The sequence below is a fragment of the Geotrypetes seraphini genome, chromosome 2, assembly GCF_902459505.1.
Source record: "Geotrypetes seraphini chromosome 2, aGeoSer1.1, whole genome shotgun sequence".
NCBI lineage: Eukaryota > Metazoa > Chordata > Amphibia > Gymnophiona > Dermophiidae > Geotrypetes > Geotrypetes seraphini.
Genome location: NC_047085.1, coordinates 80,173,481 through 80,191,720, shown reverse-complemented (window position 1 = coordinate 80,191,720; position 18,240 = coordinate 80,173,481). Strand labels below are relative to the sequence as shown.

Here is an 18,240-nt window from a genome sequence, read left to right as displayed (position 1 = left end):
GTCTTTTCCAGAGAAGGGAAATTGGCAAAACTAGTGGACATACATTGAGGTTGAAGGGTGGTAGATTTAAAAGTAATGGCAGGAAATTATTTTTCATGGAGAGGGTGGTGGATGCCCAAGGGAGGTGGTGGAGAGGAAAACTGTGATGGAATTCAAAAAATCCTAGGATAAACACAGAGGATCACTAATTAGAATGTAAATGAGTAAACTTTCAAAGTCCATATCCAGAAAAGGAGATGGTTGGTAGGTTGGAGTGAGCTTCAACGGCAACTCTAGTAGTTGGTACCTAAGTACAGTACAAGTGTATTGGTGCACATATTCAAGGAGCAACTGAAGAAGTTCTTTGCTACGGAGCTCGGTGACATCTTTACGCTCCATTCTACATTGGTGCATGCACCGACTCCCTTGGTACAGGCCCAGCCAGAGCATAGCATATCAAGGCCACCAGGAACCAACTCCAGATCTGCATTGCAGCAGCACCGTAGATCTACATCGAGGTACTGACATTCTCCATCAAAGCATCAATCAATGCATCAACAATATTCAACAGTGTGGCCTCGGAGGACATCGCACAATACCGATGCCCACTCTTCTAAGTGTAAACGAGCATCACACATTACCAATTCTTCCTCCTCTCTACACATTCTAGGCGATGCTCTTCATCGTCATCATCTTCGGATCAGCACAGATGTCATAAACAAAGTCTTTCTAGACACTCTCAGTCTCATCATACTCTGTCTAGAAAACAGCCTTCTTCTCCATCATATAAGGAGTCACCTGACATTGATACAGTGGACCGGACATTGATGCAGGTCTTCCTCAGCATAACACTGATACTGACAATGAGCCTACTTTATCTGCTCCAGACTCCTATGGAATTCCCTCTGATCCATCTCCTATAACTTCCAGTCATAGATCTCCTCCAGAGGGAAAAGCTTTACCTATTAAATTGGAGTCTGACCTTGAGCACAGAGCAGAGCTCTTAGAGGCTTTGGATTTTGATGAGCCTCCTAAAGAACTTCTTGCCTCTACATAACCTACTTAAAGAAGCTCTTTTTAAGAACTGGGAGATTCATCTTTCCACTACTATAGCTCCAAGAAAAATTTATTCTCTTTGTAGGATTCAATCTTGTCCTTGATTTGATAAACCACAATTATCACATCAATCTTTGCTGGTTGAATCCACTCTTAAGAAATCTTCTAGTTCCAGAGGTCATTGTCTTTACCAGACTATTGGTTAACAGGGTTCTTAACTACAACTTTTACATGATGTTTTATCTTAAACAACTCCTTAAGAAGTTGGCTGATTTTCAGCAGTACATTCCTTCTGATCACCTGCAGGCGTTTCAAGAGACCATTCACAATGTATTTCAGACACGAAAGTTTTATTTATTTATTCAATTTTCTATACCATTCTCCCAGTGGAGCTCAGAACGGTTTACATGAATTTATTCAGGTACTCAAGCATTTTTCCTTGTCTGTCCTGGCAGGCTCACAATCTATCTAATGTACCTAGGGCAATGGGAGGATTAAGTGATTTGCCCAGGGTTACAAGAAGCAGTGTGGGTTTGAACCCACAACCTCAGGGTACTGAGGCTGTAGTGTTAACCACTGTGCCACACTCTCCCCAAAAGTTCATGGCAAGATCTACCTTTGATGCGTTCGATGTATCATTCAGAGCATCAGCAATGTCTACTGCTATGAGATGGCTGGCATGGCTTAGAGTCTCTGATATGGACATTAATGTACAAGACCGCTTGGCAAACATCCCTTGTCTAGGGGAAGAACTCTTCGGAGACAAGGTTGAGGATGCCACGCAAAGACTTACGCGCCATGAACACAGTTGGACTGCTCTCACTGGCTCTAAAGCTAAACCTCTGTCTTCCAAACCATCTCAAAGGCCTACTTCATTTGTCTACAAGAGGTGTTATCCAACAACTTCAGCCACTTCCAAGCCTCCACCACAAAAGAAGCAGAAGCAACAAAGGCCTCAGAAATCTCAGACTTCGGCTCCCCGAAAACCAGCCCGGTCTTTTTGACCTGTTTCTGGAGGACATAGCTAGAATTCCCCCATCTCATCTCTTCCACTCTACTTCAGTTCAATGCCATAGAAGTAGTACCTCCTTCCCAAAAAAATCAGGGGTTCTACTCCAAGTATTTCCTAATTCCAGAGAAGATGGGAGGTCTCCGTCCTATCCTCAGCCTCTGCCTGCTGTCTTTGGATAACACCTGTTATGGTAAGTAACTGTTATTTTCAGCTACAATGGCAAAATAACGCTCAGAATTTTGAAAGTTAGTTGGTTGGTTGGGCTGAGAACATCTCAGTACCCCCTCATATAGAAATAAGTGTGTTTTGATTGCATTTAGTCTGAGTAATTCATAAACTCCCTCAAATTCTTAGTTTATGCAGGGAATTTAGCCAGATTGGAGGGAGGGGGTGGGTGTTTGGTATTAATATGCTTAAGTTTAAAGAGCTTGCTTTAATTATTATTCTTAGAAAGAAACCCACAATAAGTCAGAGCTAGTCAAAAGGTTCAAAGAGTGGTAACTCAATGACAGAAATCCTCTGTAAGCACAATGCCAATATAGCGTGAAAGGGTACCCTCAGTGTGAAGGAGCAGTGAGGGGAGAAATACTCCAGCGCTTCACATTATTAGACAGAGGCATTATCAGACAGAGTGCCTCTGCCTGATAATGTGAAGCGCTGGAGTATTTCTCCCCTCGCTGTTTCTTCACACTGAGGGTACCCTATCACGCTATGTTGGCGTTGTGCTTACAGAAGATTTCTGTCATTGAGTTACCACTCTTTGAACCTTTTGACTAGCTCTGCCTTATTGTTGGTTTCTTTCTAAGGTTTTGTGGCAGTTTTTTGGAGTTTCTCCCTGTTTAATTATTATTCTATCAAAGAAATGTAGGACTTCAAATGGATGGAAAAATCCAAGATGTGTTTTGTGGTAGAGAGTAATAAGGAGCTGAGAGTAGGAATGGGTATATATATAAAAGTGAATAATATAATACTGAATTATTGTTATGTGTTCATTTTTTGGAGAAACTATTTGTATATTTCAGTTTGGAAATCTGACATTTAAAAGCCAAAAAAAGCATTTAGATGGTCATCTATTTGTATTCCTAAAAAGTACAGTAATATATCAAACACACTGATGAATAAGTACAGTAGACAGAATTTACCCTTGCTAGATCTATCTAATATAAAATAAAGAAAAGTGGAGAAAAAGACCTCAATCATTAAGTACTCTAGGGTTCAGTAAATGATTAACCCTGAGACTATTATCATTGGTCCAAAAAAACTCCACTTAATAGCACTAATACTTAATAATTATTCATATGTACTTCATTTCATATTTCATGATTATACCTTGCAAAGATTATACTTTCATTGTGCCTTTTTCCATATATTAAATGCTTGGGAAACACTGTTTAAGTAGGAAAACACCAATAACTTATCTGTAAGTATATTATGAAACATGCTTTAATTCCAAATGTCCATAATTACTCTTAGGGCTCCTTTTATCAAGCTGTGCTAGCGTTTTAACGCACATAATAGCGCACGTTAAACCGCCGGCCACGCTAGCTGCTACCGCCTCCTCTTGAGCAGGTGGTAGTTTTTCGGCTGCGTGGGGGTTACCACGTGATTATAAATCACGCGCGTTAACCCTGCTAGCGTGGCTTGATAAAAGGAGCTCTTAGTTCTTCCATTCTCAATCACTGATGTAACTCATCCCACATCCTGACATACAAGATGTTTTAAAGTCCAGTTTTTTTTCTGTATTTTAAGTAGGTTTCTTCCTAGCTATTAATTCTTTTTCTCTATTGAACTGAATAGATGATTGCTGCATCTGTTGCTTGTTACTGTGTGGACATGGAGAACATCTATGGTTTAGCTGTAGTTGGACATATTCCAGAAGGGTAAGTTTTTCATATAATAATAATAATAACTGTCTGCTTATTTATAAAAGTAGCAAGAGAACAAATAATAGAGTATTGGACACTTACTGTGACATGGCATTATTCTGTGGAATAATGACACATCATTGTTTCTTAATAATAATAATAAAAAATGTATTTATATCCTGCAGTACCTTGCAGTTCAAAGCAGTTTACATCAAGAGAAGCTGTCAAACACAGCGAAGATACATACAGTACATAAATACATGCCTGAAATACATCACTAAGATAATTTAAACAAATTTATCATATAAGTAAGTTTTCAGGGCTGGTGCATCCATTAGGTAAAATAAGCAATCTTTTAGAACATCCAAAATTCTGGGGGTGGCAAAGGGCTGTACCTGCCAATTCTTTCTTGTAATTCTTCACTAGTGCCTCCATGGCTGGCAGGAGGAAGGGTGCTTAACAGCAGGCCGATTCCCTCTGCCCTGCAATTCCTTGAGATCAAACTATCCCATCTATTTTTTAAAAATTCTTTATTTTAATGATTTTACAAAAAGAAAATATAAATTACAATAATCTCAATACAAGACATACATTACATTTGACCTGATTCATAACCTTGATAAATAGTAAAATAACACATCTTATCAACAAACAGATAAAACAATCCCACTCCCCCCCCCCTCAGGAGGCCTGGACTCTCCTTTCATAAGGATAGGATAAAATGCAATTTAAATCTTTCAAAAATCTTCTTTTTCCATTTCAATATATCTCTCCCATATATCTTTACATTTCGTCCATAGATTTCTTAAAAGGTCTGACGATCTATATTTTTCACACACCATTCCTAGACGATCTCTCATATCTCTTATAGTAGGTATATTTGGGGTACGCCATTGCTGAGCCAATATTAATAGAGCAGCTATAAATGCCAAATCCATAAGTTTAAGTTGAGCTGATGATAATCCTCTACTCCAATTCCCAACAGTGCCCTTTCAGCACTCATATCAATAGGGATCTGGATTAATTTACTCACATAAAAAAATACTTGCCACCAATATTTCTGGATCTTTTGACATTCCCACCACATATGATAGAATGTACCTCTTTCCCCACATCCTTTTCCAACAGGCCTCATTTTTCTCCTTAGTACATTTACTAATTAGAACCGGAGTAATGTTCCATCGTACTAAAAGTTTAATAGCAAAGTGGCTGCTCTGGCTATGTGGATGAGGTGTGATACAATCGCCCCCCCTCCCACTCACCAATTGACCATTCTTTCCCCAAATCTTTTTCCCATGCTTTCATATAAGATGTTTTCATATTCTTATCATCATGTAAAATTTTATATAATCAAGAAATACACCCTTTGGCAACTGGTATATAGCCAAAAAATAAGAACATAAGAATTGCCATTGCTGGGTCAGACCAGTGGTCCATCGTGCCCAGCAGTCTGCTCACACGGCGGCCCCCAGGTCAAAGACTAGTGCTCTAAATGAGTCCAGCCTCACCTGTGTACGTTCCAGTTTAGCAGGAACTTGTCCAACTTTGTCTTGAATCCCTGGAGGATGCTTTACCCTATAACAGACTCCGGAAGAACTTCCTTACATTTGTACGGAATCTATTCCCTTTCAACTTTAGAGAGTGCCCTCTTATTCTCCCTATCTTGGAGAGGGTGAACAATCTGTCTTTATCTGCTAAGTCTATTCCCTTCAGTATTTTGAATGTTTCGATCATGTCCCCTCTCAGTCTCCTCTTTTCAAGGGAAAAGAGGCCCAGTTTTTCCAATCTCTCACTGTCCGGCAACTCCTCCAGCCCCTTAACCATTTTAGTCGCTCTTCTCTGGACCCTTTCAAGTAGTACCATATCCTTCTTCATGTATGACGATCAGTGCTGGATGCAGTACTTCAGGTGAGGGCGCACCATGGCCCAGTACAGCAGCATGATAACCTTCTCCGTTCTGGCACACTATCCCATCTCATGGCTTATTCTTCATGACTAGTCCATGCTGCAGAGGGAAATGATATACTGTTAAGTGCCTTTTCTGTTGGCCAAGTAGATGGACATTGGTGAGGTAAGAATCTAGAACTAGAATGCAAACTGTGTCACAGCATATCTTTATTAGCACAGGATGGTACAAAGGGACTTATTTATTTTAAAAAAATTATCAACCGCCTATTCCTAGGCGGCTTTACAAAAGTAACATTCACAAAATGGAACAGACAAAATTTATATAAACATCACCCATTACAGAACATTCTATATAAACAATGGGTTCACAGATCCTCACAATACACTCATCCTAAAACCAGCATTGAGCAAAAAAACATCTTTCACTAGAATGCTTCTAAAAAAGTGTAGTTTTAAGCATCTTTCTAAACTTCTGAATATCAGATAAAGCTCTTTGCAGTCCAGTTAATTTGTTCCACAGCGTTTCTCCTATGATGGAAATAGAAGAGGTTCTCGTAATCTCATTAATGACAATCGTATACAGTATATGTGGGTTGCAACTGGATTCCTCGTCTAGTCCACTGGGGCCCATAGAAAAAGTAGGGGGCAGGGGGAAAGGGGTTGGGGGTGGGGGACAGGCTCAGGTGAGTTGTTTGGGGGTATCTAATTGAAAATATAAAATTGTTGATGACTGCTGATTCCGGATACGTGGAATATCTGTAGCAATCAATTTGTGTTCTCTGCTGCTTGTGTTTTTATGATTGTTCCCTTGTCATCAATAAAAATTGTTCGAACATACACTTCCCCCTCCCCATTCGCGGTGCCTGCACTCGCATTTTCATATAATCGCGATTTTTTCTGGGGAGGGGGAAAATAAAAAAACAGTCTTAATGTAAAAAAAAATCCATCTTTTTTTCCTCCCTGCCGCCTTCCCGGCCTTACCTGGTGGTCTAGAGGGCTTTCGGGGCAGGAGCGATCTTCCTACGCTCCTGCCCCATGCAGATCGCCATGAGGAAATGGCTGCTGGGAGTTCCTGTAGTCTCTCTAGACTACGTCGGGAACTCCCTACAGCCATTTCTTGATGGTGATCTGCACGGGGCAGGAGCGTAGGAAGATCGCTCCTGCCCTGAAAGCCCTCTAGACCACCAGGTAAGGCTGGGAAGGCGGCAGGGAGGTGGGGGTGGGTCAGAGCCGGATAATCATGGTTTTTCGGCATTCGCGGTCCGGCTCTGCCCGTATCCCCCGCGAATGACGAGGGAGAAGTGTAAAAGGATTTTTCTGTGTTCTGTGGCAGAAATAGAGCATTTTCCTAGAACCTGACTTTTGTGTAGGGGTCTTTAGCAGTCTGACCTGGTCTGTTTCTCCAGTAGATCTATTGGTATTCTAGGGTCTGACCATGTGCCTCAGGCACAAAAGTTTCAAATGTGCTGTGAACTTAGGAGCCTGGATTGCCACTTGTTTGAACTGAAGTCAGAATGATGGGTAATATGTCTGAATATTTTTCAGTCTAGACATCTAATCCTCCCCCTTTCAAGTGCGGGGACTGTGGAATGTGGTAGGATCCAGCCAATGGTGAGGCTTCTAGTCCCCAGGGAGGAGGGTTTGAGCTGCAAGGCCTGGATTACATGGAGGCTGAACCCTGTTTAAGGTTTAGGAGAGGGCTGTGGAACTAGCGAGTATTTTGAGAACATGTGATTGTTACAAAGGAGTAGGATTTAAGTAACAAGGGGGAAAGTGTGACAGGTCTGCTGCAGACTGAGGGAGAAAACTGGCAGCAAATGCAAGAACTTTGCATGATGGTATGGAGATGGGAACACTGCCTAAGAGAGTATATGCACTTGTGTATGTTTCTGTGTCTCATAAACAGAGCCTACCTTGGTAGGGTTACCAGATTTCTTCTTTAAAAAAAGAGGACACCTGTTCTGCCCTCAGTCCCGCCCCACACAAATCTCGTGTTTCCTTCCCTGAGCTCAGGGCCATGTCTGGAGGACCTCTACGCATGCATGTTGACATCATGCGCATGTGTGTGACATCATCACATTGACATCCGTGCATGCGCAGAGGCCCTCCAGACGCAGCCCCGTTGTGGACACCTAATGTTAGACGTCCTTTACAGAATTTGGCCCTGTATCCCCAATAAACTTTTGAATCTGATAATTTCTGCCACCTACAGACTATTGTTCCGCTCTTGTTATTTTGGATTCACCAGCGGTATTGTGGAATTTAGGTCTTCTTTTCGGTTTTGTGTTGGGACTCAGGTTGAAAATGAGGGTTAGGATGCTGGGCAGAGTATGAGTAAGAGAGAATGAATGGAGGAAGAGGAGTGTCAAATGCACTGTCTTTACTTCCTGCTCTTTACTTTATTGCAGCTCTGCTATTTTATTCTATAAACCAGGGGTAGGGAACTCCGGTCCTTGAGAGCTGTATTCCAGTCGGGTTTTCAGGATTTTCCCAATGAATATGCATTGAAAGCAGTGCATGCAAATGGATCTCATGCAATACAATACACCTGACATTGGATACTGAATTTTATGCTATGGTGGTTTGTACAAGGAGATATTCTAGCTTTGCGCTGTACCCTTTGTAGGAAGGGGAATTCTGTAGCTGCAGGAAAAAATGGTTATAGAGCTGGAAGAGCATGGTTTATATTGGCTTTGTCTTGTGCATGCCATTACAAGAATGATCTTCATGCTTGAGCTATGGTATGTTGGCTATGGTCTTAATCTCAGATTTTCTGTTAGTGTGCTTCTTAACACTTTCTTTCCAGCAAAGAACTTCCAGAGCTCATTCATTATAACTTATAAAGGCAATATATCAAGATGATTCTGCAGGTTTTTTTTAAAATGAATTATCAAAAGCAGCTGGAACAATTCCTGTACCTTTCTGCCATATTTCCCTGGTCTCTGCTTCAGTGGTACTTAATGATCTGTCTTTCCACGTGTCTTTATTTATTCATTGTAACACGTTTTTATGAAATTGTTAATCGCTTAGTAAATCGAATAAGCGATCCATCAAATATGAATAAAAACCTGAAACCTGAAAACCTTGTACAGAATAGTCACTTGGTACTAATACTTCTGTTGGTAACTTCCTTCTTGTATTCTTCATCTGTATCACGGTCTAATTTTCCAGTTATAAATTTGCAGGTCAATATTCACTTATTTGGTTAACAGGTGCTGGTGAAAGAGAGATTCAGCAGGATATTTAGTGGCACAGCCTGGAAAATTCCCAGGTGATCTGTGGGCAGAGCTTGGGTGGAGCCAGAGGTTATCCAGGTGGAGGCCATATTTAACACCCCTCCCCTTTATGAAACTGTATTAGGGTGTTTTTAAAAAAAAACAAAAAACTGGCTGCAGCGGTAAAGTTCAGATGCTCATAATAATTCTATGAGCGTTGGAGCTTTTACCGCCAAGGCCGGCGATAAAAACCCCTAACACGGCTTCATAAAAGGGGGAGTTAGGCCACTAACTGGATAAAATTAGGATACCAAAAGAATGTCCTATTGTTGGCCCTCTTCTACTAAACTGCGTTAGAGGTTTCTACCTCAGCCAGAGTGCTAAATGCTCCGATGCTCATAGGAATTCTAAGAGTGCCGGAGCATTTAATGCTTCAGGCTGCGGTAGAAATTTCTACTGCAGCTTAGTAAAAAAAAAAAAAAAAAAAAGGAAGGTTAGCTATCTGATTAGTGACCTGAATGTGGCTTGTAACCAGATAGTACTTCCAAGTCAGTGATGAAGATTATATCCTGACTCCACGCTTCCATTTCCACTGGTCTGGACATTGCGGTTCTATGGGAGATGCTGAAACAGTTAAAAATATAACAAATTCAGGGTGAACATTTGTAATTTGTGGAAGTATTAGTACTTGCCTTTTATGCTTTTGAAATACTGTGTGATACTGTATATACTTCCTCAAGGGTAACATGTCATTAGTATTAGGAAGCCTTTTTGTTATTTGTACAGCTGATAAGAGTCTTCAGATTGACTCAGTAACATAGTAAATGATGGCAGATAAACATAGAAACATGACGGCAGATAAAGGCCAAATAGCCATCTAGTCAGCCTATCCACAGTAACCATTATCTCTTTCTCTCTCCGAGAGATCCCACGTGCCTATCCCAAGCCCTCTTGAATTCAGACACAGTCTCTGTTTCCACCACCTCTTCTGCGGAGATTGTTCCATGCATCTACCACCCTTTCCATAAAAAAGTATTTCCTCAGATTACTCCAAAGCCTATCACCTCTTAACTTCATCCTATGCCCTCTCATTGCAGTTTCCTTTCAAATGAAAGACTTGACTCTTGCACATTTATATTATGTAGGTATTTAAACAACTCTATCATATCTGAATGGTCTATCCAGTCCGCCCAAGAGCCACACTCATGATGAATTAATGATTTAATCAACAATGAATGTGATATAAAATACTTGATCATTGCCTTTCTTTGGCATTTCTGGGACATAGACCTTAGAAGTCCACCAGGCACTCTCCTTGGATTCCAATTACTAGAATGGCCATTGAAGCCCACTCCAGCTTATCCAAATCCATCTTGTCATTTGTGGGACACAGACTGTAGCAGTATGCCCGGCACTGGCCTTAGTTTTTCACAGCTGGAATTGTCAACTAAGCACCACTCAACAATCAAACACACAAGAAACCATTTAAGTTTTATATTTTTCATCATTTGTTTTCTAATTAGAGATCCTCTGTGTTCTTCCCATGCCTTTTTTTTTTAATTCCTTCAGTATTTTGTCTCTACCATTCCAGATATCAACCATCCTCTCTGTGAAAAAGAATTCATGTCCTCTATTTTTATCTTGAAAATTCAACTGGCTGTGGTGGCTTAATAGGGCAGGTTTGGGATTATTGTAAATATATTAGTGCCAATATAGTCTTTGTTCTGACTCAGGGAATGCCAAACATATATTATGTGTAAATAGACAATGGGACTTCACTGCCCTTTCTTTTGCATATGTATACTGTAAATTAGGCAACCTTATAAGAGCTTATATGAGTGGATATAACCCTGTTCTAAATGTCAAAATCTCTTATTAATTACCACCCCCACATGAATATATAGGCCCAATATTAAGAAAATGCGAAGCGCCTAATGTATGATCCCAAGTTAGCCTCCAAGATGTATGCCCTATTTTCAGAAAAACATGGGTGCATAACTTTTAGCTGAAAATTCATCTTAATTTAGGAGCTTAAAAGTTATGCATATAAATTTAACCCTGCCATTTATTTGCCTAGGTTTATGAGCCTAATTTATGAGCTTAATACTGAAAATCAGTGCTAAGCTCCTAACTTTTTTCACCATGCTAATTCCATTCCTATTGTCATCTACTTTTTATGCTCCAAAATTTAAATTTTATGAAATTTTGATTAAAAATATATTCATTCAGCCCTAATAATTTTCAAAGAGGCTAATTTTATAAGCATAACTCTCAAAGAGGCCCTTTTTCTAAGCCGTATTATAATATAGTCTTATTGAATTTTAACCATGGACTTTCCTATGTGCTAAGCTCTTATCTAATGTGGCAGAACTGTAGACATTTATCAATTTTTTTTGTTTAGGTTGTGTGCTTAGTAAACAGAGCCCAAAGATATACTCTCCACAAAGAGCACAGAAATATGATGATCAGCTTTGTATGATGCTATATACTATATATTTGTATTGTGGTGGCTGAAGATTATTTTCTTTTGAAATAAGCCATGAAGAAGTCAATCCAAAATGATTTACCTGGAACTTGTGGGCATATAAGACTCATTGGATGATCTAGAAGATTTTCCTTCTATTTTGTTACTTTTCAAATTCTGTGGTGAATAAACTCCTCAGTAAGCATTATTCCAACATGTGCATTGCTTTCTCTTTCACAGAATACCACCACCACAGGCACCTGCCTTGAATGTTCTGGCAGATGTGGTTATTGAAGGTTTTGGAATAGCAGTAGTTGGTTATGCAGCTTCTATAATGCTGGCTCAAAGTTCTGCTAAAAAATTTAACTACTATGTGGATGACAACCAGGTAAAAAGATTGCCTCTCTTATTTCAATAGAATTTCTGAAACTTTAGGACATTCTTCTTATTCTGTGAAATTTTATAAAGATCATTTTTAATGTACTGTACCTGTGTGATTGGTTTATCAGGAGTATTGAGCCTATTTGTGGATAACCCGCCTCCTTACTTTATGCATAATCTCCTTCCAATGAAAATCTCAAACCCTTCTCAAAGACATAAACCAAACTGATTTGGCTAATGGATCCTTACTGATTATGACATCCATATCTGTGGCTTAAACAATGTCTCTATCTATGAGTAACTGAACTCATGGAAGCAATTTTATTAACCTTATTCATGATGATTTACATACATAAAAGGCCTTAAATAAAATGAGGTCATGTTGGCGATAGAGTAGGCCTGGTTGGGGACTTCTTTGCTTTTGTTCAGGACTTACATCTGAAGAAATTAATCTTTCACCCTAATCATGTTGCAGGCCAAACCTTAAATAATGTATTGATTTTATTACAGTATAGTTTTTGGTTCAAATTTGTTTTTCCTGCCTCTTTCCCTTTCCCTTATTATCTTTTTTTTTCTCTAGATCCCTCAGACACTCTTAAACTGACTCAAGTCCATCCTAAAGTTCATGGAGATCTCAGTAATCTCACAGATGAGACTTAAATTGGCTACCATTGGTTCAAAACATATTGCTTAAATTAGTGATTGGTGCCAGAAGATATGACCACTTGACTCTCCTGCTTCATGAAGAACACTGGCTAGGCATACTGCACAGATTTATTTTTAAACTTTTGATGCAAGTCCATAGAGTGCAGTATTCTGGCATACAGACTTAGGTATCTACCTGTACATTATGAGTTGGACATCCTTTCTAAAAAGTTTTTATAAAATAGGCTAAAAATAGGCACCTTCCTGCTCTACTAAACTAGCCACTCTGTTATTAAATTCTTCTCTTACTATTCATTGTTCACACACAAAATCAGATAACAGTTAAGATGTTAAAATGCCTTGCACAAAATAGCAACAGTAAAACCATTCCTTCCAACCGTGATTTTTGGGTAAATTAACAAAATGATATGGTTAGTCTGAGTGAAAACCAGGCCTAAGAGGCTACAGTCCCTATCCTTCTGCGCTAATGGAGCATGGTGTTGCCTGGACTGTGGGGCCACCACAACTGACCCAGAAACAAAGTCAGGTCAGCTGGGGTGGCCCCACAGTCCGAACAACACCAAGCTAACTCCAGCGATGAAGAGCCACTCTCCCGCTGCCTGTCAGGGAGTCCGGAGTCTATACAAGGCCCGCACTGTCCCTAGTTTAACTGACGCAGAGCCTTCAAATCTATCGAATGTGAGGCCCTCTTGGTACTGCCCCTCTGATGCAAACGTGTCAAAGTGGGAGCCGATAGGACTTGCCCGAGTGCGTGAATGAGAAGGCTCTTCGGCGGAGAAGGGCATGCCGCTGGAGGAAGGGGGCAGGAGACCCATGTGTCATACCCACCACAAGCAGCTCGCATACCCCTAGGGATATGCGTATGCGTACCGTGTGTTGAGAAACACTGTTCTAAGCTCTTACCAAATAGCATCTGCCCTTTTTAAGGCAGTCTGCTTAAGGTGGCCTTGAAGGCTGATTGTTCGCAAATTGCCTGATCTAGAGTAATCTGTAGGCTGAAACAACATATGCCAACACCTTGTTCATGATGTTGATGATGTCATAGAGAGCATCTGTAAAATAATCTACCCCCTCCAATGCCAACTAGGGGCATAAGTCCTCCTCTGCTGCAGAACTTTGCTGCAATCTGGTGTGGCAGGCATGTGCCATAAACGAGGCTGCTGCTGCAGCTTCAATCCCCAAAGCTAGTGCTATAAATTGCCTTATAAGAGCTACATCCACCTTGCTGTCCTGTGTGTTCTTTAACTTCACACCTCCCTCACTAGAAAGGGAGGTACACTTTGTTACTTGAGCCACTGTGGAATCGACCTTCGGCTGAATAAACAGTTGCTGAAATTCCAGAGCCATTGGGTAAAGTTTGAACATAGTCTTGGCTATCCTTAGGGAGTCTTCCAGAGGCTCCCATTGCTCAGTGACTAGCAAGGTGATGACTGGGTGCTTTGGAAAAAAGATGGTGTGAGCATTTGTGCCTCTCATGAGCATTGTGAAGTCGATGGCTGTTGCAGTTCCAGCTCCAATTCCCTGAGCGCATCTGTAATAACATTAGGCACGGTAGCCGACTTAAAAAGCCACTGCATGGAGGGATCATCTCCCTGGTTGAGTGGGAGTATTGCCTCCTGACTTCAGGTCCCTGCAAGGAAACCAGAGTTCCCCAAGCAAGAAACTGTACTGTGGGACAGTAAAAGCATGTAGTCCAATCTCCAATCCTTCCAGTCCCAGTCTACCTGGTTACTCAGGCTGGATGTTGGATTCCTTAGTGGTGGAAGGTCTCCTGGAATGGAATCTCTTCCCAGTCCAAAGCTGGTGCACCTGCAGGCAGCGCAGAGCATCCAAGACCCATCAAATAGCCTTTCCACAGGAGATTAACAAAATCCGGGGTAAACCCCTGAGGAGGAGCTGCCATAAGTCCCTGCAGGATCTCAGACTGGCCTCTCTTGGGATCCGCTGCTTCCACTCACATTTTATTTTGCATATTCACTGTTTGGGGACTCCAGGAGGGATTTCTTCACCCAGGCCCCTGAGGTTCCCCAGCCCTAGAGGACTAAGAAGAGGCAAAGCCTGAGACTCCTGCCCCTTCCTTGCACACCCCACAGCACACAGATACGCCTCGGTTGACCATTCAGCACAAAACTGACATGATATGGAGGCAGAACAGCCTGAGGTATCCATCCCAGTCAATTTTGAGATAAAATCAAAGGGCTTGAGGCAGATGAAGGCTTTAGAAAAAAGATTGTGTAAAATCCAAGATTGCCATTGCTAATTTGTACCAAAAATGGCCCGTGGAGGTTCTCCTGAAGTTTAACAATTTCAGGGAAAAGGGCTTTGGAGGTAGGAAATCCTATCTATGGCTCCAGAAGCCCCTAAAAATCAAAATTAAATTATAGACCCTCCCAATTTTTTCCATAGAGAATAATAGACTGTACTCACTGTGGTGTGCTGATGCCTGCCTGTGACAGCTTTCCTCAACCTGATTGAAGGGAGAAGATATTCTGCCTCAAATCCTTCCAGACGGGATCCAAAACTGGAGATCTTCGGGCTGCCAGTCAGACTGCTACTGACTGTGACCTCAACCCCCACGGATCATTGTGCTGCGATGGGGGGAGTGAAAAAATTCAGCTGGCTTCTTGAAGCCCAAAGGGACTAACACAGGGGCCCCACAGCCTGTGTTCAAGCCTCTGATAAATCAGAAGATGAGCTAACTCCCAGGGGAACGGTCCCCTCAGCTTCCAAAGTGCACAAATCAGGCTGGCTCAGCAGTTATACTTGGAGGTTGCCTTGTGAGCTGCAGACCACCCATGCGGAATCTGCGTCCTCTCCCAGGCAGAGCTACCCCAAAATGGGGATCTCTAGGCACAAAAGCCTCATAAAACAGATAAAGAAAATACCCCAAAATAATAAAACCAAACCGAGCAGATCAGAACAAACCTTCTCAGCTTTCTTGCAGAAGGAAAAAATGAAGAGGATACTATATTCCACTGGTGAAGGAGTAGGAGCTGAAAGATGTGATTGATATTTTTCTGCAAGTAGTTTGCGACCAGAGGTAATCCACTTACATCCTTGCTACAGAAAGGTATATTAGGAACATAGAAATATATTGTTTTTTTTACTGAACAAGTTTCCAATATACTCTAGAGAACCTGGGTAGGTTGCATCAGGTTACACCTATTTTTTTAATTAGATAATAGGCTTTGCATATTCCAAAGAATGGAATAGCTTAATTCTCACAGATTCCTTTACAGGATTAGAATCTGCAGCAATATTGAAATAAAGAGCTTATTCAGACACTCTGTGAAATGGCAACATTCCACTGTATTAGCAAAGCTGGGCAGCCTAATAGTTTAGTGGTTAGAAGCCTGGGTTTATAATAGGCGTATACCAATAGGCAATTCAATGCTTTCACTGTAAAAAAAAGTATTTCATCAGATTTTCTTTGAACCTTCCCTCTTTCAAACTTCATGTCATAAACTCTTATTCTTGAATCCCTTTGGCTTTGGGAGAAACTACCATGTTTACCATATAAATCTATTTATATGGTAAATATTTATCTAAATATTTAAAAGTATCAATCCCCCACCCTCACCCCTTTTCCGTGTTGACTTCTATAGTCGTGATAGGCAGGAGGGATACCCAATCCCTCCTGCCTGCAGGCCCCCCAAACCATGACCCACCCAAACCGCAGATATCCCAAATCCCAACACCGACACCCCCAAGCTCCAATCCCCTTTGGCTGAAAGGCTGGCCGGAGGGATGCCTACACCTTCCGGCCATAGGAGGGGCCTTAGGTACCTGTTCCAACCTTAGGCCTCCTTCCCAGTGCATTGTGGGATGCATTGGGAGAGGCCTAAGACTCTGACTGGCTAGATACCTAAGGCTCATGGGAGTGTCCTTAGGTATCTGGCCAATTAGGGGCCTGCAGGCAGGAGGGAATGGGCATCCCTCCTGCCAATTGTGGTTGGGAGTAGGGGGGTGCTTTGGGGGTTCTGAAAGGAGAGAGTGGGCATCCCTTCTGCTGCGGGACTATTATTTTTTATACTATTTTTGTCAATCTTATTAATTCTACAGAAAATGTGGTAAAAATAACCAGTATTTTTGATACTGATTTTTTTTCTCAATATGTTTGTTTTCTAAGAGGTAATTAAGAGCTGGTTAAATTAAATCACTCATTCTAATCAAGGTTTATAAAGGGTAGCAAAAATATCTGAAGTTCTTTCAAGATTCTTAAAAGGAATAGTCATACAAATGCAGTAGAAATGAGTTAGCTGATTCAGGGTCAATTTTGGCCTCATATTTTCTGAGTTCAGCTACTTAGATTTCAATCCAGATTAAATATGTTAATGTTTATGAGATTCTTGATATACAGTACTGTCTTTCTGTGGTACAACCAAAGTGGCTTACATAAAATACAATAAGTATTCTTCCTGTCCCTAGAGGGCTCACAATCTAAATCCTTGCCCTTCCTGTCAAAATCCAAACGGATGCTAATTAGGGATCACTTAATTTGAACTTCATTTATATTCAATCACTGTAAATTTGTTGCAGAATGTTATAATCCTTGATAGAAGATCTGATAAAATCATGAAAAATCTCTGAAATTATATTGTTTGTCTTGATTGTAAGCTAGATGAAGCAGGAATTGTCTTTCTATGCTCTTGTAAAATGTTGCATAAGCATACACCTGGTAGCATTTTAGAAATTATTATTACTGTATTAGTAGTAGCAGTACTAGCTGTCAGCTGTCCACTACTCCAACAACTTATTCTGAAATAATATAACACATTTAAGTCCCCTGTTTTTCATTTTACAGGAATTTTTGGCTCATGGTCTCAGCAATGTGGCTTCTTCATTTTTTTTTTGTATACCAAATTCTGCAGCTATGGCTCGAACTGGACTTCTATACAGCTGTGGAGCCAAATCCCAGGTAATCCATACAATTGCTCTAAGTCATAAATAACAGATTATGGGCTTGATATATCCAGGCTTGTTTTGGCTTTTGAATGGTGAAAGATAGAAAACCTCAAACAACAAATGTCATGAAAGAATTTACTCTGGAGATATTTGGTAATATGACCAAATGGAAAAGTTGAGGAGGAGGAACCCACTATAAGCTCTTAAATGGTGCTTAATCGGCTTAAATGGTGTGATAGTTGAAAATGCCATTGAAAGCCAATTAAAAAACAATTGAAAAAGATTAATTTACGTTCTGCACAGAAATCGACATGGTGCCTATCTTCACCTACCCAGTGCTCAAATGTTCGTAACAGAATGAAACTCTATTGCCATGGCATGCTTAAAGTAATGAGCATGCAAAGTACTGCTGCATTAAAGTTGTGGCAGAAATATGCTACTCAGCACAAAATGTCAACTCCCCAATTTTTTTTATATACTTTATTAAATTTGGACCTGAAATCTCCATGCTGCAGGACAGCAAAGGGAGGCAGGAAGGAAGAGTTTCTGTATCCCAATTACTGTTCCCACCAGTGGTTCAGTAAAGGGGGACGGTCTGCCCTGAGCGCTGTCTTGGTGAGGGTGGCGGCACCCTTCCTCCTCTCTGCCCCCCCACTCCTTCCCACTCCTCCCTCGCCGTGCGTGCCTTCATTTCCCCCCACCCGTACCTCTATCTGTTCGCAGGTGTGAGCAGCAACTCCAACCTGCTGCCCTTGCCAACGTCGGCTCTCTCTCTGATGTCACTTACGT

The 18,240-nt window shown here is 41.0% G+C and overlaps 1 protein-coding gene across 1 annotated transcript in view; it reads left to right on the top strand.

Moving 5' to 3' along the window:
- The window catches only part of SLC26A7 (solute carrier family 26 member 7), a 178,562-nt gene that overhangs the window by 68,983 nt on the left and 91,339 nt on the right, over positions 1-18,240 (top strand). Inside the window, exons 6-8 of the mRNA XM_033933334.1 lie at positions 3,845-3,927; positions 11,740-11,887; positions 17,351-17,464. Coding sequence (XP_033789225.1) covers positions 3,845-3,927; positions 11,740-11,887; positions 17,351-17,464 — 345 coding nt within the window. The remainder of the gene's footprint in view (positions 1-3,844; positions 3,928-11,739; positions 11,888-17,350; positions 17,465-18,240) is intronic.